The sequence below is a fragment of the Echiichthys vipera genome, assembly GCF_963691815.1.
Source record: "Echiichthys vipera genome assembly, chromosome: 4".
Taxonomy (NCBI): domain Eukaryota; kingdom Metazoa; phylum Chordata; class Actinopteri; order Perciformes; family Trachinidae; genus Echiichthys; species Echiichthys vipera.
The window spans coordinates 13,102,787-13,127,922 of record NC_139829.1 but is presented as its reverse complement, the minus strand read 5'-3'; the positions used below and the strand labels follow the sequence as shown (position 1 = coordinate 13,127,922).

The following is a 25,136-nucleotide window of genomic DNA, read 5'->3' as shown; positions in this document are numbered from 1 at the left end:
TTAGTGGTGGTAGACCAATAGCTCTGGTGTTGTGTAAAATGACAGCTTTTGTCATTTAGGGTAGGGCAGTCAAATGTCTCCGTTTTAGGGTATAGTGGTGATTTTTGGTAGTCTGTCTGAGGCTGGCCTGTCCCTGAAAATGTCCCAGTCTTTGACTGTGTGTTAAAAACAGACAGCATTATGAAATAATATTTCACATGGCACAAGAAGAACTAGGCAACAAGTTGAGGTCTCAATCACATGCTTTTTAATAACAGTTACCACGGTCATAACACATGAAGATGGAACTGTTTCCACGTTTTTATGCCATTACAGTTTATATTGTAATAATATATTGACTGCCAAACTGGAAATGTCCCTGTTTTTCATCTGTTCAGCTAATCAAATGGCTTTGATGAGAGTATACAGCACAGCTTTATTCCCCCGTGTCAACTTAAACAAGTCCGTCATATATTGTTTGAAAATATTCTAAATATAGGGTACGCCTAAACTGCTATTGTTTTTGTTTTTTTAGATGGTCAAAATATGTTTAGCGGCTGCCCCTGTCCACAGCAGTACATTGCTTCTGTGCTTCCATGTTAGTTCTCCTAATTGCTCCTTTAATTTGGGGGGCAGGGGTGTCAACCGCCATCTACTGTCGCTAATACGCTGACTATGGATAAAAACCTCATTGTAATTTAAAAAAAATCCATGTTAAATCCCTTTAATATGGAACAATAGGTTAGTTTACTGAGATGTGATTGTTTAAGGCTGCAACATGTTTCTCAGGTCAGATGCTCTCAGTTTTGTAATTGTACAGATTTTGAGCACAACATTAACATGTTTTATGGAAAGCTTATGCTCAAAGGGGGTTCGATCAAGCAGTAGAGCTTTTTTGATGCTAATGCATCAGTTTTACAAAGTAATTTACAAGAAGTTCCAAATGATGTCATGTCATGTTTCACAAATGACCGTCACTTTGCGTTTTGCAAACCCACAAGCAAAGGAAACACTTTTTTACAAATAACAGGTGAATTTATTTCTTCCAAAAAGTTATTTACATTATGTACATAACACACCCAAAATAAGCAACATACAGTAACACTATGCACAAACCCCAGAAAGATTGTGTGCAATGAGATCAGGTATCCCCATCAGTTATACAGTGTATGAGTAATCTCTCAGCAGAAAGGCACACTTCTTGGTCACAACACAAACACCCGCACATGAACAAAAACACACACACACACACACACACAAACATACACACAAACATACAAATACTGCATCCAGGAGAAATGCATTCAACATATGCTTCATTAAAGGGATGTGCTCTGATAAATAACGTTGGTCTTGCAGTGCTTCCATTTTTCTCATAAATAAAAAATATTTTAAAATTTACAGTACAGTGACTACAATTGCTGGTGTATGTCCACTGGCACAGATCTGTATTCTACGTCACTAGTCCACACACAAAAGGAACGTTTTGCAACTCCTCGGGCAGCCTTAACACATTTAGGACTGCCCTTCGCTTCCAGCCTGCGCGCCATTTTCCAGCAGTCTCATATACGCTGGACCGACCCCTGACTCCAGAAACCAAAAGAAACCTTCCAGGTGCAGTTAAGAGTCCAGTCTTGCCCCTCCCACCGTGCGCTGCTCAATCTTCCGCCTACAAAAAGTGCTCAAAAAAAGAGAAGGCAGTGCTTCTCGCTGATCCATGTTGGGTCCCCCATGGTGATGGTGCATTGGTTGTTGGAAGTGCTGAGTTGTTACATGAGCAGCCTGTTGATCAAAAAACAGGTTTCAATAATAGGGTTAATCACATTCAAACAGTTTCTTAATTTACGGTATTATGAAATATAAATTTAATTCAAGAGTATTCTGACAAGACATCCAACATTTTGTCGTACCGTTTTCTTGGCTTCACTTCCCAGCCATCACGACATTTCACATAAGTTATGGAGTCCCCTGGTGAAATTTCAGTTTTTGCAGGATCTTGGGCACAGAACGTAAACCTGTGGCAACAAAAAGAAATTAAAGTGTAAATGACGGTCAGGATATAAAAAAATCCTGCAAGTGTCGAGACATCTGCTCCCCCTACTTACTTCTTCTGAGTTTCCCCAGCTTTCACACGAATCCTCCGGACTTCCAGTACAGGTTTGGGAGGCTTGGTGTTCCAGGCCCAGAACGTCTTTTTAATGTTCTTCCAGACAGAGTTCCAGGATTCAGAATCACCTTCCCAGCTCAGACGGATCTTCAACAGGTCGCCGATATCCTTCTCAGTAAACACCAAGAAGGTGTTGGTCAGGTTCAGACCGACAGTCTCATCATGGCTGCACAAAGGGAGGAGAAACCTGGTTAAGTCTAGCAGTTGTGTGTCCAAGTCAACCATTGTAATGCTGCATTAATCATAACTAGTGAGTGATTAAAGCTAATCACATGCTGACCAATCTGCACTGCTGTGGTGCCTGTCTGTTTGCCATGTTGGGGAAAAAGACCTTTAATAAGCATTGAACTCAAAGTTCCTCCTACAGTCTGAGCTTGTTGTACATCGCAACCTTATGTGACTGGCACTTTGAAAAGGTCAGGACAAACAAGGTTCAAGTTCCAAATTTATATCACAGCAGTCTGTGTGCGTCTAAATATCACAGGCAGCGCTCTGCTGGGTTGTACATGCAAGTGGACAGTCGGTAAGCCAGTGCAAAGTGGTTTTATGGGTTGTCATGCTGAGGTGTTCTGAGAATGTTTGCAGGAAGAATTTTATACTTACACATCAACAAATATGTTTTCTGTATCAATATTGGCTCCGTACAACTTGACATGGAAGGTGGGATCAGCATTGTCTGCCTTTTTTCTGTTGAACACGTGCATCTTCATCTGGTAGTGGTAGCCTTCAAAGAAAACATAAAAACAGAGTTAATGTTTGACCCACCGCGGAACTGTGTACAGTAGTAGTTCACACTGGCAACTGTAGAATCATAAAACGTGGAGGTTGTAGATAGTTGTTTTACTCGAGGAAGTTATCATAGTAATAAAAGATTAAAACTGGTAATGCATTTTCAGGCCACCAAATATTGTGACTCACCTCCGAAGGGAGTGTCAGCATTTGTTTTCAGATACATTTTACTGTTGCTCCTCTTGCGTATCTTTCTGGTGTTGTAGCCAATGTTGTTGCAGCGATTTTTGCGGCAGCTGAGGCAGATGCCCTTCTTGAATCGATCAGGGCCGGTGCACTGGTAGGCAAAGCTCATGTGGTCCTTGCTCATCAAGGAGTCCACAAACAAGTGCACAGCGCGCTCATGCTCACACTTCATCACCTCCATGAAATCTGGAGAGAAAGTGGGAGGCGCAGGTTAGATGGAATACAGTTGAAAGATAAAACAATGTTGCATGTAGATTAATATAGACTACAAGATGGGCTAAGATGCATGAACTAATAACTCTTGCTGTTGACAGCTGAGGTCGACAAACAAAGATATTTGAAGCACTTACTTCCAGCCACTGCCAGCACGTCACCCAGCGCACACCCAGGCTGCACTTCACCACCATTGGGGTAGATGTCAATGTCCCCTATTGGCTGCTGGATCCCAATGCTCACACCCAAAGCCTCTCGAGTGTATGTGTGCAGAACGTCCACAAAGTCTGCATCATCAGAGGAGAGGCGCTTCCGTTCCTCTACACCCTCAAACATTGGTCCGGCTGGATCTAGACCTATTAGAAATAAAGATGAGATAGAAGGTCAGGACAATGAGACTGCACCATTTTTGAGGGGATGCAGATTCATGTTGCACTCAACTTACCAGTGATTCTACCGATGGTCCCTCGCACAAACGTTCCCGCGTAGCCAGCTACATGAGCGCCTAAACTGTAGCCAATCAGGTGCACCTTCTCCAGAGGCAGCTGCTGCTCATCCTGTTAAGAGAAAAAAAAGATGCAACACTGACATCAGCAGCTGCCACCATGAAAACTAGCCCGCACTGAACTAATCCTGGATTTCATCCAGTGATGATCAGCAGAGCCTGCAGCTGAGCCAAGCTCGGTTAACCCGGACAGAATCTACCAACAGTCCCTTCCATGCAACAGCGCCTCCACCATCTGTCTCAGTTTGTCTCCATGAAATACCCTTTGTCCATGTTTACAACTACATGGCAGGGTGCCTCCTCACTTGCCATTCGTGCACCAGTCCAATTATGTGACAGTCATGTTGAATGGGTGTTGAATGGGAATAGTTGCCTCTGCCTTAGAAGTACTAAATGGACCCTGATCCTTAGAATATATCAAATATCTTAAGCTGTGATGACAACATACCAGAAGGAAACTGAGACACTGCCTCAGGGCGGCTTGGGAGTTCTTAAGACATCTGACATTAAGACAACAAAAATGTATATTTCACACAACGTTTCACCTCTTTAGACACATTGTGACAGTTCTGTCATGCTGAGCAAAAAGGGCTGTGATCTCTTAAAATCACTCCAATTGTTAGACAGAAGGGGGGCAGGTTTTATAGACTTGCAGGTACTCAGTTGTCTTGTCATGCAGCATGACTGCCAAAATAGCTCAGATGACGCACAACACCGTAAATCATTTATAAATATATCATCCTCAAAACATTTGAGGATTTATGAGATCACTTTAGGCTTCTGCCCTACATATTAAAAGACACCCTGGCTTTAGGAGACAAGACTATGTAATAGGTGGGTGGAAACACGTGCACGATGGTACTGTGGTATTCGGTGGAGCGTTACAATGAACTGGTTCAGTGTTTCCTCTTATGTTTTGCATGAATTGATCACAGTTTCAGCAGAACACTCAAATCTGGATTCATGAGTGCCTTTTAAGGAGAATAAATGACTGCGCGTGCACACACCTGAAGCCAGTTGAGCATGCTGGCAATGTCAAGGCCGACGCCGTGGGTGTGGTTGACTGCATCGGGGTACAGCTGCTGAGCCATAGCTATCCAATCCACAACAACCACATTGGCCTCACTTTCCCGCTGCATCACCGCAGAGACCAGCTTCTGCATCCAGCTTTCGAATATCCCACTCATCTGAGAGAGAAAGAGACAACAGGAAACAGTCATTCACTCATACGGACTACTTTAACCTGGTGGTGACCTCTCGGACACTCAGTTCACGTTCACATGATAAATTCCAACAATCAAAGCGGTCTGGATGGAGAGACAACGCTTCGAACCCAAGTGATACACAAGTTCCCTTCATTCATTTAGAGGTGAGGTGACCTAGATAGAGAAAGAAAGGGACTGAAACTGGATAATATCAAATAAAATCAACTCGTACCGTCCAGCCGTGAATGATGAAGATTGTCTTGGCTGTAGCATTAAAACCACACTCCTCTAGACACTCCTTCTTGCCAGTCTGCAGGTAGCAGCCCTCATGGTCCAGATCTAAATTCTTCCTCATGTTGTACTTGACGACACCATGGCCAGTGTTGCTCTCTGACAGTTCATCCAATCCACCGTCTTCTCCTGAGGGAAAATGACACAGGGTGGAAATGCTCAGGTTAACTTTGTCGCCCATGCTTTTCAGATGCCTGCAATCTATTAAACAAAAAGTTAAATCTCACTAAAAATAACTCAATTTTAAATACAGCTGGAAGGCACTCAGCCAAATGCCTCACACATGCATAAAGCAGCTGAGACGGCCAATCAACCTGCTTTTGTAGCCAACATCTGCTACAGGTTTGGGTGCAGGTTGAACCAGGGCCTACACGTCAAGCTCCTTCTCTTCTTTTATTTCATATCCCATTTTTTTCACAAAGCTTCAGCCTCTGACATTAACAGAGTGCGCTCAGGCCCGAGAATAAACTACAATTAAAGCATTTGACCAATGCAAAAAAAGAAATTAAATAAAAAAATTAAAAAGGCGAGTTTATACACATGATTTCAAGAAACCATGATTTTGGATATGTTGTAATAAAGGGTTATTGACTGCCCAAATGTGGTCCCCTTGCGTTTTATTTTTGCTTAAGGGGATGCTTTAATTTAAACCAGTCTGCGTTAATCCAGCCGCTCAGAGCAGAAACGCCAGGTCTGAATTTAAATGAACCCAACACCCTTTGGTAATGGGCCACACACACCAAAATGACTTCAGCTGGGTAGTAAAAGGCTGGTGAGCGGTCCGTGGCAAAACGCGGATTCAGCGGAACATCCTTCCAAATAGTTCACACAGACGTGGCGTTGTGCGTCCTCCGCTTGGAGCACCAAGACTCCTGCTGCTCCCAAAAAGGACACGTCTCAGCCTTGGCTTTTTAATCCATCCCCGTTTTTCTGGTTCACTCAACCCGCCACACTTGTTCGCTTTCACTTCGCCTAATAGTCTAAAAAATGTAGATTAATCAAGCGGAGATGTGGGGAAACTGTGAGCAAATGTGAGGTTTAGGCAACAAATGATATCTTTCCATTTAAAGATTTTTTTCCCCACAAGCGCGTTTGCCCTACTTTACATTCGTGGTTCTTAGATTCTCACACTTCCCTTTGAGGCTGCGAAAGAAATACATGACAGAAATGAGTGAACAATAGACACGAAGCCATTTCTTACCTTTGAGAACAGCGTTTTCCCCAACAGCGGATGAAAAGAGCGCAGCAGCACAGTGTAGGAAAACCCACAATAAAAAGGTTTTATGATTCATTTCTTAGTCACAGACGAGTGTGGGAGAATTAAAAGCTTCCTGGCGATATAAAACGTCTTTTTTGTGTGTGTTGCCGGTGGTGACGCCCAGAGTAGGTGAGTGAGTTAAGATCCAGTGATGACAAAGAGCAGCAGAGCCGGTGAGTGCGTTTTGGTGCGCGCCCGTGAAAGCACCGCTCAAGAATTGTATAAACTTGCACCAAGTGTCTCATTAGAGTTTTAAATAGTTTCCCCTTTTCAGTCATCTGATCATCGGCTGATCTATCGCGAATCTTATTGGTCAAGCCCCCATTTGTTTACGTTGAAAGGCGTGGCAAAGCTGAATGAAGTCGTAGTAGGCTTCTCACGTTGCGCGTGCTTTAACCCTTGTGGGGTGTGTGAGCTTTAAGCGCAAGCAGCTATGTGACGTATCCAGAGGTTCGGTATTGGTGTGAAGGTTATCGGCCACCCCTCTAGCACATTGGTTGCCCTGTCGGATCCAACCAGTGTGAAATAATAACCACTAAACAGGCAATGGGCGATGATGAGGAGTGGCTTCAGAAAATTTCAAACTATGACTTTTTTTTTTTAATCTTACAATATCAATAGCTCTGCAAAGTATAAAATGTGGAAAAATCCACAACCCCCCTTCTATGGACTCCGACCCGTGTTTGTGTGTGTGTAGGATGGTGAGCCCCCCCCCACCCCCCCTAAAGCATCGTCTCCTCTGCCTGGCGCGCTGCCAAACCGTCAGCTTAGCTCACCGACCAGTTTCAATTGATGAGGCGAAGAATGGGCGCACTCACGCAAGGATCTCTGCTACAATAACACCACTGTTTTGTGTACATACATCTGCGCCCACGTCCCAGTAGGAAGTGTCACCTGCTGCCAACCCCTGCAGCCTCCGGTACCTGCTATCTTGTAACAGCTTTTACGCTTCCCTGGGAACAGAGTCGTGCCTGCATGCTGGTTACAATGTGCAGTAGGTCAGTGGGTTTAAGGGCTCTGTGAGGTCTACGAGCCATAAAGATATTTAACTATTCAGTGACTGTTCACGCTCTTATTAGAGTCAAAGATTAAAGTCCTGCCTTTAGTATCCATTCTAATCTTGTTGTTTTCCAATCCAAACTATTCCATATTACCAGCACCGTGACTTGAACAGACTAGAAATTATGTTGTTTTTGTTTTTAATAAAAAAAAAATCTAAAGCATTATTATTAAAAACACATTTTTCTAAAGGATGGTAGTGAGACAGTGGCGTGATACAGGCGCATCCAAAATAACTTGTCCTATTTTTACTCACGTATTAATAGCCATAGTGCTTGTGAGAACAGGGCAGAGCAGAGGGAGTATCTTGAGAGGGCACTGGAGTTCAAATAATGACATGATGCACTGCAGCATGGAGCGTAACATCCATCCTGCTCACTCATGGTTATAAAAATGATTTTGCCATGGACATCAGGGATCTCTGGAGGGCGGTAGTCCTTGCTACATCACAGGATGTGCTGAATTTTGAAACACTGGAAGATCTTTCAGGAGATGTTGAAATTGTAATGTACCATCCCTGGAGTCTATGTACTTCACATGAGGTTAAGAAAGTATTCATGTTTATCATCGCTTTCATTAAGTCCCTATTCAAATCTACATTAACAACATTTTATATTTTAGAAGGACATAATCTAAATGTTAAAGACACAAAAAGTCTATAGTTCTTCCCAGAATTAGTCTGTTGGACTGAAACTGATGTCAGACACTGGCAGGTATATTTACTTCAAAGTTAACATTGCCTCTCATGTAGTGATATTGTTATTCTTTCCATCCACACACCTCAGGCAGCTGCTCAGTCTGAGTGCCAGTTTGATTCTGCGCTATGCTGACCTGTTCTGATTTTGCCCTCCAAGACCCAACAATGTGCTGCTGTAAAATACTTAAACAATCAAGTACATACAGGCTGTTCTGTGGGGAGAGCATAAAGAGCATCATTTTAAACATCTTTGTAACTTTATTCTATACTGAAGTTATTGTCAAAAACACAGAAGTCAGAGCAAAGGCAGTGTCTGCAAACCTCTGAGTAGTGTTGGTGGGAACCTTTTCTCAAAATGACTCACACAAAGCTTTTGGATGCCTTGTAATTCTTGGTTTGTTAATGAAAAACTTTTTAAATATTGAAAGTTTTAAAGCTGCTTACGTGCTTTCATCATGTTTCGACCTGCTCTCCCCTTTTAAAGAATGGCCATGGAGTCGAAGGCTCTATTCCAGTTTTCTTGTTTGTAGGACACGTCAAGGTAATCATACTGTATATTATGTTTATTTTAAAGGGTAGCTTTCATTAAGAAAAACCTGGGAAACATATTTTTTCTGTTTAAAACTAATTCTACTTGAGTAGAAGTAGTAGTATCAGGTACAATTTAGTCAAGTGAGAAGGTCTACAACTAGCCCGAAGGGACCATTAATATCTCATAAGAACCATCCGCGTAAGCAGAGATGATGGGAGAGCATATGTTATTGCATTTTGCATTCATTTTGATAAATGTAAATGAAAGCATCCAGGGATGCCTTCAGTGCTATCTGTTATAACTATTTGTTAAATGTTAATTTTAATGTCAGCAAGACCCAATCCAGGAGTTTTGCTTATTAAGGGAACAGGTGAGGTCAATTTAACACAATGTACAATATGTAGGTCCAAGTATTGTGGCCTAGTAGTATAACCTGCCTGACATTCAAGTATATTTGTCTTATAGAGATCTATAAGCTATCCTTTCTAAAGCCTTTCTGAATAAAATAAATTAATATTGCTCTCTGGTTAGTCCTGTGTACATATATTACTAAGACTAAGGGTTTTCTATATAGGCATGGAGCCCCTTCAGCTCACAGGGAAACACATCAAGTCAAGTCAAGTCAAGTCAGCTTTATTGTCTGTTATTTCTGCAATATGTGCCAGTGATAGAAAAGAGGAATCAAAAATACATTTCTCCCCGACCCATGGTGCTATAAGTACAGAAGTAATATATACAATAAATCAATTCTGAATTCTTAATGGTGCAAAAGAAATATAAAAAACAGAAACTAAATAGTGCAAAATAATAAATTAATAAATACATGCAGAAATAAATTAATCAATGAATAAAAGCATGAATAAATGGGACCCCCTGAAAATGCAGAAATAAATGAAAAGCATGTATTTATTGTTTTGTTCATTTATTTCTGCATATTATATATATATATATATATATATATATATATATATATATATATATATATATATATATATATATATATATATATTATTATTTGATTGGATTGGACATTTATTCATTGCTGTATTTATTTATGCATTTATTCCTATATTTATTTAGGACCAGCCAAGGCAACCTCACCTTCGCACCAAACCTGAACCAGCACCGCCACCGTGTGGACGGGGGTGTGAAGTGCACTGGACAGTGACACAGCAGGAGGCGGAGGGGAGCCAGACCGGATCCTTCATGAGGGAAGAGGCCAGGGACAGCCAACCAAACCCCGGCTTCTCTTCTCTCTTCACTAATATTATTCTGTATTGTAAAGCCAGGGAGCCCGAGCAGGGGGGCTGCGCTAGTGATTTGTAGGATGTCCCGTCATGAAGGTAAGAATACACTTCGACACTGACAGAGGCGTAAGTTTGTAATAAAAACGTTAACAGAGCACCGCGAGCTAACGTGAGCTAATAGCCGAGAATGTCTTGTTTTTGCAGCCCACCCTAAGCTAACGTTAGCAGCAAGGTTAGCAAGGTAATTTCGTTATGGCGGCCACAAAATGTGTGTATAATCCAACGGACATTTGCAGTTGACGTTTACGGTGCTCAACATGTACAACAGTCAGCCGTTGGGTGACCAAAACAACGCGGAAGAAGCTTGTTAACGTTTGGCTAAGTGTGCTAAGCTAGCCTGCAAGCTAATGGGTTATTATAGCTATTTAACGTTAACGAGCTGGGGAGCAAAAGGGGGAGTGCCGAGAATAGGAAACATAGGAGAGAGAGGCGAATCCAAGGGTTTGTGTTTTTTGTGTATGCTATCTTATTTTCTAACCTCCTTTTCTGGTCTAAAAGTTGGCCTTTTTGGATTCCCAGTTTCGCCAGCTATCATGCTATTACCAACACTCACCTCGTCCTTGTGGCCAACCTTGTTGTTGGGCTTTGAAGTTCGTTGTTTGTGTCAAGTAGTCAATTAGATGTTTGAGCTCACCAGCCAGGTTAAAAAGTCAAGTCTTAACACAGCTGTCTTGCTTTGTCAGCTAACAGTTACAGCTACCTGGTTTGTTCTTTAAATGATTAGCCAGCACAGCGATGGTTAGTCAGGCCTAGGCGGCCTTTGAGTTTCCATGTCTGTGTTGTTGTCAACTTTGCCGTCATTATATAGTTATTTATGTTTAAGAAGTGGTTGTCGTTGTTTCTGTCAGTACAGCCTCTGCAGCAGTTAGTCGTCAGCTAGCTGTACATCAGGATCAGGGTGGCACTAAGCCTTAACAATTCAATTGTATTTACAGTGTCAGATCATAACAAAAGTTATCTCAAGACACTTTATATACAGAGTAAGTATAGACCACACTATGACTTGATTATGATTTACGGAGATCCAACAATTTCTCCATGAGCAGCAGCAAGTCGCAATGTCTATCACAACAACAATAATAATAATAATAATAATAATATCTATATACAGTATTTATCCAGCAATCTTGTGCACACAGTGGCAACTAAAACCTTCCTTTTAACAGGCAGGAACATTGAACGGCCATCTGTCTTGACCACAGACAGACAGACACAGAATTAACATTAACTGTAATAATAGCTATAGTAATGGGAATATAACTAACAAGTTGTGACGTAAATATACTAGAATTATATTAGTAGTGGTAAAACTGGGAGTAAAGGTGATAAAGATATGAATAATGATAATTCTAGGAATACTAGCAATAATAGCTGTACTACTAGAAATATGATTAAAAGTATTAATATAGCAGTGATTATTGGCACTAACAGCTCACTAGGTATGAATGGAGATATGAGGGAGTTTAGACAGCCCGGTGTCATACAATACACCGAGGCTGCACGACTGTCCTAGTCAATCAAGAATTGCCTCGGCTTGAACACAGAGGGTCCCCTTTACACTCCATGTGTCACAAAACCCTTTAGCCTATATATAGTGTTGGAATGAATATAGTGATGAGGATGGCTTTATGAATGAGATGGGTGTTGTGATTTGTGGTTTTATCAAAAGGTGAGTGTTAGTGACTCTTGAGTAAGGGGATTGCTGCATGGGGTGGACTAAGTGACATACTTGTAATACATGATGCAATGCAATATCCCTGCAATGAATACACAGCGTGACATTTATAATGTTCATTTTTTGGCTGGACTGTGTCAAAGAAGTGTTGTTTTTACTCTTCTTTCCATTTACTGCATTTATTCTAACATAGCCTTCTTATTGTGTTGCAATCAAACAACACAGATCCAGTCAACCTCACCCATGTCCCACGAGTCGCCGGAAAGACATTTACAACAAAACCAACAAAATACAAATAGTGCAATAAAACAGAAACACTTGATAATATAATGCAATTTATTACAGTCCAATACCAGAGCACCACAATTAGAGTTCAACTTCTGTGGCAGCCCCGATTAAAACGTAACAATTCTGAATGCAGATGTAACATTTATTGCAGGGCTATCTTGGTAGGTTATCTTATAATTTTCAGGTATTAATGTTATGTCCACCACATGCACAAAACCTTGATTGTTTTATTCTTGAATAGGTATGTTTTGAAGTTAACTTTTTTTGTATCAAGTAGAAATATAAAAACGTACATTCATTGCAATTCATTGAGCATGGGAATAGATCTGAATTGGTTTAGGAATTCCCAGTTGAATCATCTAATGTAGGGTTTATAGCATCTACACGTGTTGGATAAAATCATCCTTAAAACATTAAATAATGTATTTAGACATGAACTGTACATGTTATATTAGCTCTCTTTTCACTTGTCATGTCTCCCCTTTCTTCCCTCAGGCGTGAGCTGCGATGCATGTTTAAAGGGAAACTTCAGAGGTCGACGATACAAATGTTTAATCTGCTACGACTACGATCTGTGCGCTTCATGCTACGAGAGCGGTGCAACCACAACCAGACACACCACAGAGCATCCCATGCAGTGTATATTAACCCGAGTTGACTTTGGTAAGTAGAATTGATATTCACATCAGCAAAATTATGAGCAGTGTGCCTGTCCAGGTTGTGAAAATATGAGCACCTGAGCTGTCTGTCATACAGCATAGTGATATTTGTTGTGGTTAACAATGTTTGGTAACACTTATCTCGATCGACAGAAGATAGGGCAAGAAAATCCAGATGTTAAACACAATGTATGAGTATTTTGCTACACCTCTCTACAGTTCTTTCTGAGATTAATGCCAAACTAAACACATCATATAAACATATATAAACTGATTCCCGTAGTGGTTTATCACCTCAATGGAGTCAGACATTATCATAAGCTGAGGATCAACATTGAATGATCGGAAAGAACTAAGACTATCTGCATCTAAGGAGAGACTCTAAGTGCGGATAATGGACCAGGCAGAATATGCCAAAATAAAGAGAATAAAACGCTTTATAAGTAGGGCTAAGCAATTTTATCGATATTTGGTTTCCCAATGAAGTATCGATTTCGTGTATGGTTTACCCCCGTTCGCTTTGCATGAAGAGAGATTTGGTCCGCCAGCTGCTGGTGTCGCTTTAGAGCAAGTTACCCGTCTAGATACCCCCCTTGCACAGACACTTTGGATTTAAAAGGAAAGTGAGGACTTAGACAAAAGCATCGCGGTCTGCAAGCTGTGTCACACAAATGTGAAATACTCTGGAAACACCACCAACCTACGAGCCCACCTAAAAACTCACGTCAGGTAATGTTAACTGTGGATCCCAACAAGCTGACCCAAAACAAACGATGCTGGACATGGATGGCGAGTCCATTGCCTACTTTATTTGTCAGGATTTGAGACCGTATTATATATTCAAAGGCTTGTGAGGTAGTTTGCACTGTTTCTATAAATGGAACAGATTTTCTCAACGCATCTTTGATTCTTTTTATCCAGCATTTGCAAGCTGTAGACTCCCTGTCCAGTCAGACGCATATTGTGTAATTGATGTTTTTAGTTTTCAGTTCAATTAATTCAATCCAAGTAAATGGAAACACTCACAAGGTATCACCAAAATCACACTGTAACTTTTAAATCTTTCAGAAACTGATGTGCGTTTCGAATCATATCATTGACTGAATATTGTGATATATATCATATCGTATTGTGAGCTGAATATCGTATGTATCCTGAGATTGGTGTATCGTTACAGCCCTATTTATAAACAAAGGGTCTGGAAGTTTATATTGGGGTTCTTACACTGAATCACAAATGATCAAGTACTGGCATTTCTTGTTATGTCATAGTTAAGATTAACCTCTAACCCTGATTTGGATCAGTGGGTTTAATAAGCGTGCACAAGTTAAAGTGTTAAAGTGTACGTTATCTTTTGCTGCCGCTGGCTTTTGTTTTCAGACGGGAAGGCTGCTCCCAAATGGCTTAGTGGTGATTGATGTGACCCAGACAGCCTGAGGAGTTTTTGGTAGTGTGTTATCGGGCCACTGGTCGGATTTATCTCTACATAAATACAATTGTTTGTATTGGCAGCAATGAAGATGGAGATATTTCAATCCTAAATAGACCAGACTTATCTTAAATTCAGCTACTATTAATAATTGGCAAACTTTGGCATTATGATAGATGGTAGTAGATCGAATGGACCATTTCTCTTGCTGTTGGACAACCACTTCTACTATTATTCCATTCAGTGGTGCTGTGAAATATGTTTATAATCAGCTTTTAACACATTGGAAATTCTGTTTTACAATCTGTTGAAAAAGAAATAAAAAGTATTGTGGAAAACACAGCAGGACGTGCAAGCTCATAAAGATTTGTGTGTTTATTTTCAGTTTACCCGTTGGTCCTCTACCAACTGAGCCAACTGTATTATGGTGGCCATCAATATTTACACAAACAGTTTAATGGTATAATCAAAAAAGATGTATTGATTTGAAGGGGATCTGGAAAATAAAGAAGCTGTTATATGTTAGACTTTTTAAGTGGACAGTTGTATTTTTAACTACTAATATGCTCTTGCGGTAGACAGGCTTCTTATAGGTGATTTTATATGCAAACAAAGTTTTATTAAAACAAATTCCTTTTTAAAGATGCGCTAGTCAATATTTTCATATTGACTATGTGTAATATGAAAAGGCTTTCTCAAATTGAAGAAACCACAAAGAATTATTACCAGACTGCAGATGCACTCAGCTCTATAGAGCATCTAACAGCCTACAATCGCTACACTTTTGCTTCAGTCTCACCACTGTCATCAACACTGTTAACAGCAGGTAAACCCACAGTACCTCACCTGCTCAGTACCAAATGTCAGCCAGGCAAAGGTAGCGACTAGCTGGTTGGCATAGTGAACCATTTATTAATGAAAGGACCAGACATTTCCCACAGAAGTTGGTGGAGATCACAACAGAACTGGCAGGAAAGTGGAAATTACATTCATCGATTGGACACAAACACGGCTTCAAACTAATTTTAACAGTGTTCTGGGTCTACAGGATGTTTAAATGGGCAATTGTTTGCTAACACATTCACCATTACAACTTTTTAAGGTGATAATATGTCAGTGTTGTGTGAACAGCTTGTTTAAACGTCTCCCGGGTGGATTTTATGTGAGTGGACTGGAGAGTTTCTTTCAATGTGGCTTCGCTAAAAATAATGTGGGTATCTAGAAGGTGTCTCTCATTGCCTGAATTGAACCAGTTGATCAATTAATCTTTTCCAAATGAGCTTGAGCATGACTGTGTGGTTACATCTTCTTAAAATACACCTTCTGAAAGTTAACTTTATTTTACGCCGAAAGCTGGCAACACGTTGACAGCGTCTGTGGAAAGATGCAGCAGCTGTTTGAAATTGAGGAATTGAAGTGCGTCCAAACTAGAATTTTGGGATAGTTTAACGTTTGGTGGCAAATTGCGGCCAGAGAATACCTGCAGCCTATCAGTAAACAGGACCTATATTACAAATCATTTATTTCCACCAGAATATGCTTCACAGCTGCAGAAAAAAATCATTATTGCAACAAGCTGTACCTCTCAACTGTTTGGTGTGTTCTCAGCATTATTGTCAAACTCAGTCTTCACAGATCTTGACTTTGTGATTTCATACTGGAGTTTTGCTCGTGTATGATTCTTTGGCAGCTGTGATAAGACTTTGATCATATGTCGGAGAAACAGTGCAATTCCAGCGCCTTAAATAGACCTTCAGCTAAAGCATGCCAATACATTGACTCTGAATGTCCCTCTTGATTTCCCTCCAGACCTGTACTACGGTGGAGAGGCGTTCTCAGTGGAGCAGCCCCAGGCCTTCACATGTCCCTACTGTGGCAGGATGGGCTACACAGAGATCTCCCTGCAGGAGCACGTGGCTGCAGAGCACACAGAGACCTCCACAGAAGTGGTAAGTTGGTGCTGACTCATCACACACAGCCATCTATGAAACCTTGACTAGATGTTTGCACAGATCTTAAGACCTGGAAATATTTACATTTGTGTTGATTTTCCTCACATACCTCAGAATGTTTTCCCAATTGAGTAAATAAAATCAGCATGTGAGAATGTCCCTGTGGGTTTTTAAAGTGTATGTCTTCATCATCTTGCTTCACAATGTCACAGTCGGAGCTTAGTTCCAATGTCTGCCTCTGATGCTGCAAGAATAACTGATCTGCAAGTGACGTCAGGTAGACTGTGCAGCTCTATTTATAAATGCACACTGTCTTTCTTCTGACATAAAACAAAAACACTGGCTTGAACTGCTCAGAAATAATTAAAAGAACTTTAGCCCATGTACTGCACACTGCGCACATTACTGACTTTTTTTTCCAATGCATGAAAATTATTTTAGATTATTTTGGTTGGAGACTTTTTCAGTCTAGACAAATAATCCATTCATTTCAGGGTCATATATAAATCAACTAGTAGATTCTACTAACCTGCTGGAGAGATGTCCAAACAGTTTCAATGAAGTGTGTTGGAGCGGTACATTGAAATTATGTTATACAGATTGGAAAAGAGTTAATTTTATATAGTTTTTGGTTAGTCATGGCATATTCATTTACCACAATGGGACTAATAGTTAATATTAAGTTATTTAGTTTGTTTAGTTAATTTACTTTGAATATCAAGACCATGAAGCAGGTTTTCACTTGTGTGCTCAAAAACCCAAACAAACTGAAATATTGTAAAAAGACCACCTGAAGCTGTGGAGGAAAGTTGTTGTCACAGTGGGACTATTCACGAGTAAATGACTGTCAGGTTGGGCAATTCATGTCAAAGAGGGAATACCTTGTTCTGAGACTTGTCTCCCACTGTAGCAGACAGGCAGCAAGGGTAGTGTGAAAGTCATAATGTAGTTCATAACCTTGTAGTTTGTCACATTATGAGAGCCTAAATGGTAATAAATCAAATTTGTGTAACAAGCTCCATCACAAAGCTCAGTCCCCCTGTCTCTTTTCTTTCTCTCTTTCTCCGAGAGCGTTTTTAATCGATCCTTTAGCTTCACTTTATATCTGTTTGAGTTTTGACACACTCAACACGGAGCTGGAACGAGACTGCAACTCTTCATGTTTAAATATGGCATTTATTCAGTAGATCTCAGTGTTTGTTCAAGAGCCTGCAGCACTAACTGGTGAATGTTGAATGTGCAGTGAAGCTGATATTAACGTGTACGCTCTCTCTTCCTGTCTTCTAGATCTGCCCAATATGTGCAGCGTTGCCAGGTGGCGACCCGAATCATGTGACAGATGACTTTGCTGCTCATCTCACACTTGAACACAGAGCACCCAGAGACTTAATATCCTTTTCAAGTAGTAATCCCTCCTCCACAGACATGACCATACTCTGGCTGCTGTAATGACGGTAAAAAAATGAGTTGAATTTGTGTTTCAGTTGTTCAGTTATATGACGAGAAACAGATATTACTGTCTTTATATGTGGAAACTTTCCAGATATTTATGGGTATGCAGTATGTGTCATCCAGATTGTTTTGGCATTTTAAAGATTAGTGCACTGGGGAGGTGATATAGATACTTCACTCATATTATTCAGTTGCACTTGTTCAATGCATAGAGGAAGAAAGGTAGAGTGGAGGACAAGTGTGCTCATCTTCATGCTTTCATTAAAGCTTGCTTGTGTGGCCTCATCCTTACTCCCCTCCTTTGAGTGGCTCTCCACAATGAAAGCCACGACTTCATGATCACAAATAATGTGATGGAATTAGTGCATTGTGAAATGTGGTGTTGAGTGATCAAATGCAGTCCAATGTTGCTTTCATGTTGTTATTTTTGGGATTACTCCTAATGTCTGCAGTTTTGGGAGTGTGTAGAGCTGTGCTAATCTAGTCGTGGTTGATATTGACAGTGATACTGGCCTGATTAAGATGTCTGGAATCTCTATTTATTTTACCAATCTATATTACAAACTTTATATAGTTTCTTTGTCATCATAACCTTTTTCCGCTGCAAACTATATTAATTCAGTCACACAGAGACGCAAACTCAGTTTTTAGTGCCACAACAATCCCTGACCGCACACTATGTATCCTACATTAAAATATTTTCCAATGACTTTAGTTTTGGTGCAGATGGAGAGATTTATTATATTTAGAAATGTCGCTTGGTACCCTGGCGATACCCTGAGATGAAATTGCATCTGGCAGATAAAGAAGAAAGATGTTGTATTGGTGCATCCCTGATAGTTTGCATTGTTTTTATCATCTGCTCTAATGGTGTGTCACATAAACACCGCAGTGAGGTTACACACATTTCTGCAGAAGGCAGGAACAAAAAGTAGTAATGTGCCAATAAAGGTGAAGACTACAAACCGTGTAGACAATGCAGGTAGTGTTTTATTTAGAGAAACACATTCACATGTGATTCCTGTTTCAAATCAGACCAGTTGGGAAGACTGCAACTAAAGCAGAAGTCAATTTGAGCTTGAGGCTTTGTGTAGTAGTCCATTTTATCCCATAAATGCATACTAATTCTATTTATTCCATTTTGAGGTTGAAAATGTTATTCCTATAGGTATTTAACTACATGTGAGTTGAGGAGCACTGTACAGGTTGTTCAGGAAAGCCGTTTGTCGAGGATCAAATTGTGTGAAGGGGTTCACGGTAGCATCTGCGTTTGCCTGTCGGGAAACCAACTGAAACACTCCATGTGAGTTGCACTCTGGAAAGACTCAGATGATTGATGAGGCAGTCTCGCAGTCTATTTATATACTACTTTGAATAAGTGCTGTTGAGGAAACAAAAGATGCAGAAGTGTAGTGAGATTAAACAGAGCAAGTGCACCCTAAGCTTCACAAAATAGAGCCATGGCTTTTGTTTGTGGGCGTGCCCTGTGGTTTCTTGTGCATAGGTTTGTGGTGACATGAGAGCACCATGTGAATATGTTAACAGGTGGCAGCTGGATCAGAAGGCCGGAGTATAGTGAGCACTTGGCAGTGTCAGTTTCTATGTTGAAACGACAGGTTTATTTACACATTTGTCAATCAACCGAGAATGAATTGCTGATTTTTGCTGTGTTGATTTATTAATCATTTAAGTAATTTTAGAAACATAAATTCTACATATTTTATGTTTCAGCTGCTCAAATGAAAATATGTTTTAAGTTATATATCTTTATGTTTCAGCACATTTTTGTTTAGACTGAAAGTGTGTGAAAAGATAATCAAAATTGTAATGTAATTGTAATGACTTATAGCACCATTATGTTCTCGATGTGCTCCTTGACGGCAAGCTTCACGATGAGTCCAGTGGGGTGCGGCATGTGAGGAGGATGTTTCACCCTGGGCGTGGGTTGGGGGGTCCGCGAGCCCGCAGGTCTAACATGCACTTCACCAGCAGCACCACAGGGGGGCTCTCCACCAGCCAGAGCTCCTCACAGAGCACCAACTACAGCAGGGAGGCCATGGACCCCATAGCAGGTCGGTCACACAACACACACACACGGAGAAGTCAGGATGACATGTATGATCCAAGCTCCCGCTGAGGCACACAGCTGCAGAACAAGAAGCTGTGGAGTCTGATGAAGGTCAGACAATAAATAAAAAAAAACATGTACTTGTTATCTGTACTGTCAGGCAGAAACCAATTAAATTCAATATCATGCAGCTCCAACCGCAGGAAGCCTCACACTGGTCTTCACACATTTAATAAGTCATCTTGATATAAATAGTTCCTGACACACAGTTGAGTTACCTGCAGTAGCAGAGATGATGTATTGAACTCAAAGCCTTTACTTTATAAAGTTGTCTTAAAGGTAGTCTGGATAATACAGTAATGCGTGGGCAGAGTTGTTGCTGTGGCAATTCCTTGTTTATCCTGTTCCCAACTTTAATCCGGTTCAGTGCTTGGTATTCGCTGTGTCAGCCCCAGCTGTGCCATAATGAGGGTCCCTGTTCAGTCTGCCTCACAAACAGCCTCCTCGCTAATAACCCGCTATACCCGCTGGGTCGTTGACCCGACTGGTTGAATTTTGGCCTACAAACCTCACTTCTGAGGGTCTTTTGAGTTATAGTGCTGCAGTACAGTCCATTGTGAATGAACAGCACACATGCTGGAGAGATGTTCTGTAACAGTATAGCTCATTAATGCTCGTTTTTAGGGACAATAAATGTGACCAATTTATCAGTGCTGGGGGTCAGTGCGTTACAAAATAACAAGACAGAGTGCTCGCATTCCGTTTTTAGTTGTAATGAGTAACGTAACAGGTTAGTTTTGCAATTCAAGTAATCAGTTGTTTAGTTATGTTTTCAATTAATTAATCCATTACTTTTAAACCATTATCGTATTTCCCTGCACCACTGAATTACCACCACCTGTCATCGGAGGAGGGGTGACCTTTTTGCATTTGAGACAGTGTGGCAGTAACCTTCCAATGTAGTTACTCTTAAAAGTAACATTAGCCAACACTGCCAATTTTACACATTTTCTTATTTATCTATGACAAACGCATTCTTCAAGAGGTTGTATTATTTTTATTTAATTATGAGTTTGCGTGATGTGCTTAAATACATTTTTATGAAAGTCTGATCAACTGACTTGAGTCTTTTCTCCGCGTTGTAATCATAATTTGCTGACATTAAGCTCTTCTCCTTCTTGTTCCTCCAGAGCTTTTGTCCCAGTTGTCAGGGGTCCGGCGTTCCGCGGGCGGACAGCTCAGCTCGGGCCCCTCGGCCTCTCAGCTCCAACAGCTTCAGATGCAACTCCAGTTAGAGCGACAGCAGGCCCAGGCGGCGCGACAGCAGTTAGAGACGGCCCGAAACGCCACCCGGGGTGGCGGTAGAGCCAATGCAATCCTAAATACCAATTCAGCCGCTGCAAACCCCAACCCGAGCGCCAATCACAATACCAACCCCAGTCCTAACCCGGGTCCACCTGAGTCCAACACACAGCATACTGCACATAGCTCCCAGTTTCTACTCAGCAGGTGGGACTATCTACTTTGAATGGCTTTACTTTGACGTAAAATGTTACTTCACTTGGATGTTTGACCTTTGCTGTGGACATGTATAGACTTCTCAGTGAAGTAGAAACCATCTTGTGTCCAGTGGTTAAACTTTTCAAAGGAATAATATTTGAATAATATATAATATATTAGATTTTGGATTTTTCAACGAGGATGGAGTAGTAGTAGAATTTTAGTTTAGAGTTTTTGGAGTATTTTTTAAACATGTCTGGAGGGAATCTTTAAGCTGTTCTTTTTATTCTCTGCAGTCACATGATTCGTTGTCCATCTGTCGTCCTTATTATCAACTATTACATGCTTCTCTTGTCTTTGTCTCATCACTGTTCACTCCCTCTCTCGCAGGCTGAGCGAACCGCGGCTGTCTGAGGCAGAGCGGCAGGCATGCGAGGCCCAGTGGGCTGACAGGAGCTTGTTCGTGACGGAGCTGCTGCTGTCCACGCTGCTGCCCGACGAGGATGCCTCAGCCTCCTCCTCCGAGGATGAGGACGACTGTCACGGCTCGTTGCGGAATTTCGCTGACTTCGAGGCCATGGGCTGTGTTGAGGTCATGACCTTGGACGTGGCACTGGAGAACCTCAACCTCAAGGAGATGACCCCGACTACCAAGGCGACGAAAACGACGACTAAAACAGCACCAACGAAGAAAGAGCCTCCTGCGCCGCCCCTTTGATGACATGGCCACTCCCTCCCCTCGAACCACCATTGTACGTGGCCGACTGCTGAGTCAGTCCAACTGCCAATGGATGACAAAAAAGACTGCAGTTCTTTTTGGCTTTGTTTTATTTTTATTTTTTTTTCTCAGTGATTGTCATTTCAGCTCTGTCGTTCCCCACTCAACCCCTTGTTTATTACGTTGTGTACATTGAATAAAAGTAGTGAGACGAGAGAATGTGAAAGCAAGCAAGCGTGGTGGGTGCGTGAGAGAAAGGAAAAATAACTATATAAATATATTATAGAAAAAACTATATGAAAGTTGATAATCAATTCCACATAACCCGTGTTTCCTCTAGCAGATGAGCAAAGCGTAGTTAGCCGTTTTTAAGAGATAAACACGTCACACACTCACCCAGGGAGAGGAGGCAGACAGAAACCTCTCCGGTAAAAACGCTGCTGTGTATTTATAGTTATTAATTAAAGAAGTGCTTGGATGGTTTACCACAACGTGAGCATGAGCTTAAATCACCATGTGCCCATTTCTAACTGCACAGTCACTAAACGGGGAGGTCTTTCTCTTTTGTTCTGACACCTGAGTAACTGTAAATTAACGGTGCTGAGTACCACACAACTGGCATTTCTGCACCACACACACACACACACAAACACAGACTGATGGCCGACTTTGGCTACATGTCCAATCTCAACCCCTCCCTCCCCTTTTGTGTGACATCACCTGTTTTGGGTCATGTGACCTTGCTTTATATTGACTGTGGGCACTTTGGTTTTGAATTGCATATCCAGTGTCCATTTATGTACACTACAGATGCTCTACATAAAGGCGTTACACAACTCGGAGGCAAACGGAGATGAAACAGTCTCTTCAGTGTGACCATCTTCAGGCCTTTTCTAACATGGAAGAAACACAACCTGGTCTTCAGTTTTATTTTTTTCTCTCTCTTTTATGGAAGACCAGACGCTACTTTCTCAAGCTTCCCGTGATCTGAAATTAACCTTCTCTCCATTACTCATGAATGCAAAGATTACTCATCATGTGACTTGAAGGAGAGAATCCTGTATTGCTCTTTCCATTTATTTCTCTCGGTCAAAAGATCTTTGTATGCCTCCACAGCTACCTGAAGAAATGCAATGTATGGTTTTGGCTCAGTGAACGAGCCAAATCACAGGGTAAACCTTTTCGTTTGGAGGACAATAAAAATGTTTTGGATGGAAATAACTAACCCAATCCTACTCTCTTGTTTGAGTTTTTACATTTTTTTTTCTTCTCAGTTGCCTCTTGGTGAGCATGAACAGTGTATGGTAAAAATAAACACCTATCTTACAGGTCCAGTTCTATCTCAGTTAGTCTTGTTATCTCTTGATGCATGTCCTCATTCACTGCAGCGTGACATCTGATTAACATGCTAGACTAAATTAAGTTCAGGGGGACTGAAATGAAGGACGGCAGAATATTTCAGACCATGTTTCTATCTATTTATATTTATATATGAAGACAATGGAATAGAAGTGCTGCTGGGTCTTCGTGGTGAACACATACAGATGCTCTTTGGAGGGAGCTCATTTCTATGGACTCACAGGAGTGCCATCAAAAAGAATTAATACAAAAGAAAAATAAATGGGGAAAATGTGGAAAAAAAACAATAGGGGAGACTAAGGGATGCACATTGATTTATTTTTTAAATAGAGATTTATTTTAATTTATGCAATAAGTACATTTATATTTTAAATTATATACAGGAATAAGTGAAAAAGCTTATGATTTTATTTATATTTCCACATCTCTATTTAATGTTATAATTATTTATTGCTCTTCCCACATGTGTTATTTTACAGATTTATTGTTTTCTATTGCATAGGTGGAATATGGCCTTAAAAAAATGATAATATACAAGTTTCGTTCAGGAATGATCCAAGACACACTGTAAGGTTTGTGGAAATTTAAAATGCCTATATTTTACATGGCAATATATATTTGACTAAAATTACTGCTAGAGTTTGTTGGGGCCGGATAGATACTGACGGGGAGACCTGCACAAACTTTAGGCCTGACACAAGTACTCCTCTACATCTGCATCATTTTGGCAAATTTAAGGCAGTTAAGCACAAGTCTTTTTTGTTATGATTATTGTGGAAAGCAGAAGACAGTTTCTGTGCAAGTGACTGATTCTTGGTGATCACTTTGGAGGAAGTATTTTTACAGTGCTGTTGAACTTTATTGCATTATACTGAGGGGTGTTTGTTATTTATCCTACAAACTAATATAATAACCTGTTAATAATACACAATACAACAGCACCACAATCTGCAGCCTCCAAAATGATCACCAAGTTGAATTCATCCCCCTATAAAACAGTTTCAACAAAAAACACAATCTTCATAATGGTAGAATTTACTGCAGGACTGCTGTATCAGCTCAAGATGCTTGTTTGTCCTACTCTCATATGCATAAACCTTTAGACACGATGAACCCAGCTGGGATCTCCTAAGAGGGACATGATGGAAAAAAAATCAAAAGAGGTTTATTTGGTTTATCTCACTGCGAACATTTAGTCATGCAAGAGAAATATCTTTGCTGCTCAGACGATAAAGCAGAAAAGAACATTATAATTAGTATGGTTTACTAGTGGGGAAACTGCAACAAAATAATCAAAAGGTCCACTTACTTGCTTTCTAGAGCTAAAAACCTCAGTAGTCTTCTTTTGATGGTGTTTTTCTCTGCATGGTCTCCCAACATCGCACACGCTGTCGTGGCTGACCCTGCCAGGCTGAGGAATTTAAGTCATTTCAAGAAGTATCAAGTCCGCATTCAAAATATTTAGCCCAGATTTTGCCAACACTCAGCTGGTTTTAAAGCAGGGTATGCCAAGAAACACCATAACTTTTAGATTTACTGAAACATCAGGAAAAAGTATTTAAAATTATGTATATAATCAGTAAAAAAAAAAAAGTACCTTCACTTAAAAAGATATTTCAGTTTAAAACAGTGATGAAACTGTGATTGGTCATGTGAGAATAAGCTTTACACCCATGTAGACTAAAGGTAAATGGTTGCAGACGGGGAGCAATCATGAAACCAAAAAAAATGTCTCGGAAAGCAGATAAGTAGACTTTACTGTAGCAGGAGAGAGATGTGCTACTTTATTTCAGCTAACCTTTGAAATCATGCCTAAATCTCAGGGGTTCGGACATCAATTTAACACAT

The 25,136-nt window shown here is 40.7% G+C and overlaps 2 protein-coding genes across 2 annotated transcripts; one reads left to right on the top strand and one right to left on the bottom strand.

The window, feature by feature from the left end:
- Positions 1-1,014: 1,014 nt before the first annotated feature.
- lipg (lipase, endothelial) lies at positions 1,015-6,830 on the bottom strand. Its single transcript, XM_083912332.1, has 10 exons — positions 6,537-6,830; positions 5,277-5,464; positions 4,847-5,026; positions 3,780-3,891; positions 3,472-3,690; positions 3,065-3,307; positions 2,750-2,870; positions 2,085-2,312; positions 1,890-1,994; positions 1,015-1,761 (listed from the first exon to the last, which is right to left on the bottom strand). The coding sequence occupies exons 1-10, from the start codon at positions 6,625-6,627 to the stop codon at positions 1,749-1,751; spliced, it is 1,500 nt and encodes a 499-aa protein (XP_083768458.1). The 5' UTR covers positions 6,628-6,830; the 3' UTR covers positions 1,015-1,748.
- A 3,261-nt stretch (positions 6,831-10,091) lies between these two features.
- Positions 10,092-23,149, top strand: LOC310946398 (E3 ubiquitin-protein ligase KCMF1-like). The gene is made up of 7 exons (XM_083912845.1): positions 10,092-10,224; positions 12,647-12,814; positions 16,049-16,188; positions 17,479-17,580; positions 19,535-19,715; positions 20,902-21,220; positions 21,602-23,149. The coding sequence occupies exons 1-7, from the start codon at positions 10,209-10,211 to the stop codon at positions 21,927-21,929; spliced, it is 1,254 nt and encodes a 417-aa protein (XP_083768971.1). The 5' UTR covers positions 10,092-10,208; the 3' UTR covers positions 21,930-23,149.
- Positions 23,150-25,136: the final 1,987 nt, after the last annotated feature.

What these genes read in the sequence shown, in the direction of transcription:
- lipg (XM_083912332.1), bottom strand. Translation starts at nt 6,627, where the DNA reads ATGAATCATAAAACCTTTTTATTGTGGGTTTTCCTACACTGTGCTGCT. An exon ending in GGAAAACGCTGTTCTCAAAG is followed by an intron (nt 5,465 to 6,536) that starts GTAAGAAATGGC and finishes ATTTTCCCTCAG; the next exon opens with GAGAAGACGGTGGATTGGAT. An exon ending in TGCTGACACTCCCTTCGGAG is followed by an intron (nt 2,871 to 3,064) that starts GTGAGTCACAAT and finishes TTTTCTTTGAAG; the next exon opens with GCTACCACTACCAGATGAAG.
- LOC310946398 (XM_083912845.1), top strand. An exon ending in CAGAGACCTCCACAGAAGTG is followed by an intron (nt 16,189 to 17,478) that starts GTAAGTTGGTGC and finishes CCTGTCTTCTAG; the next exon opens with ATCTGCCCAATATGTGCAGC. An exon ending in TCCCAGTTTCTACTCAGCAG is followed by an intron (nt 21,221 to 21,601) that starts GTGGGACTATCT and finishes CCTCTCTCGCAG; the next exon opens with GCTGAGCGAACCGCGGCTGT.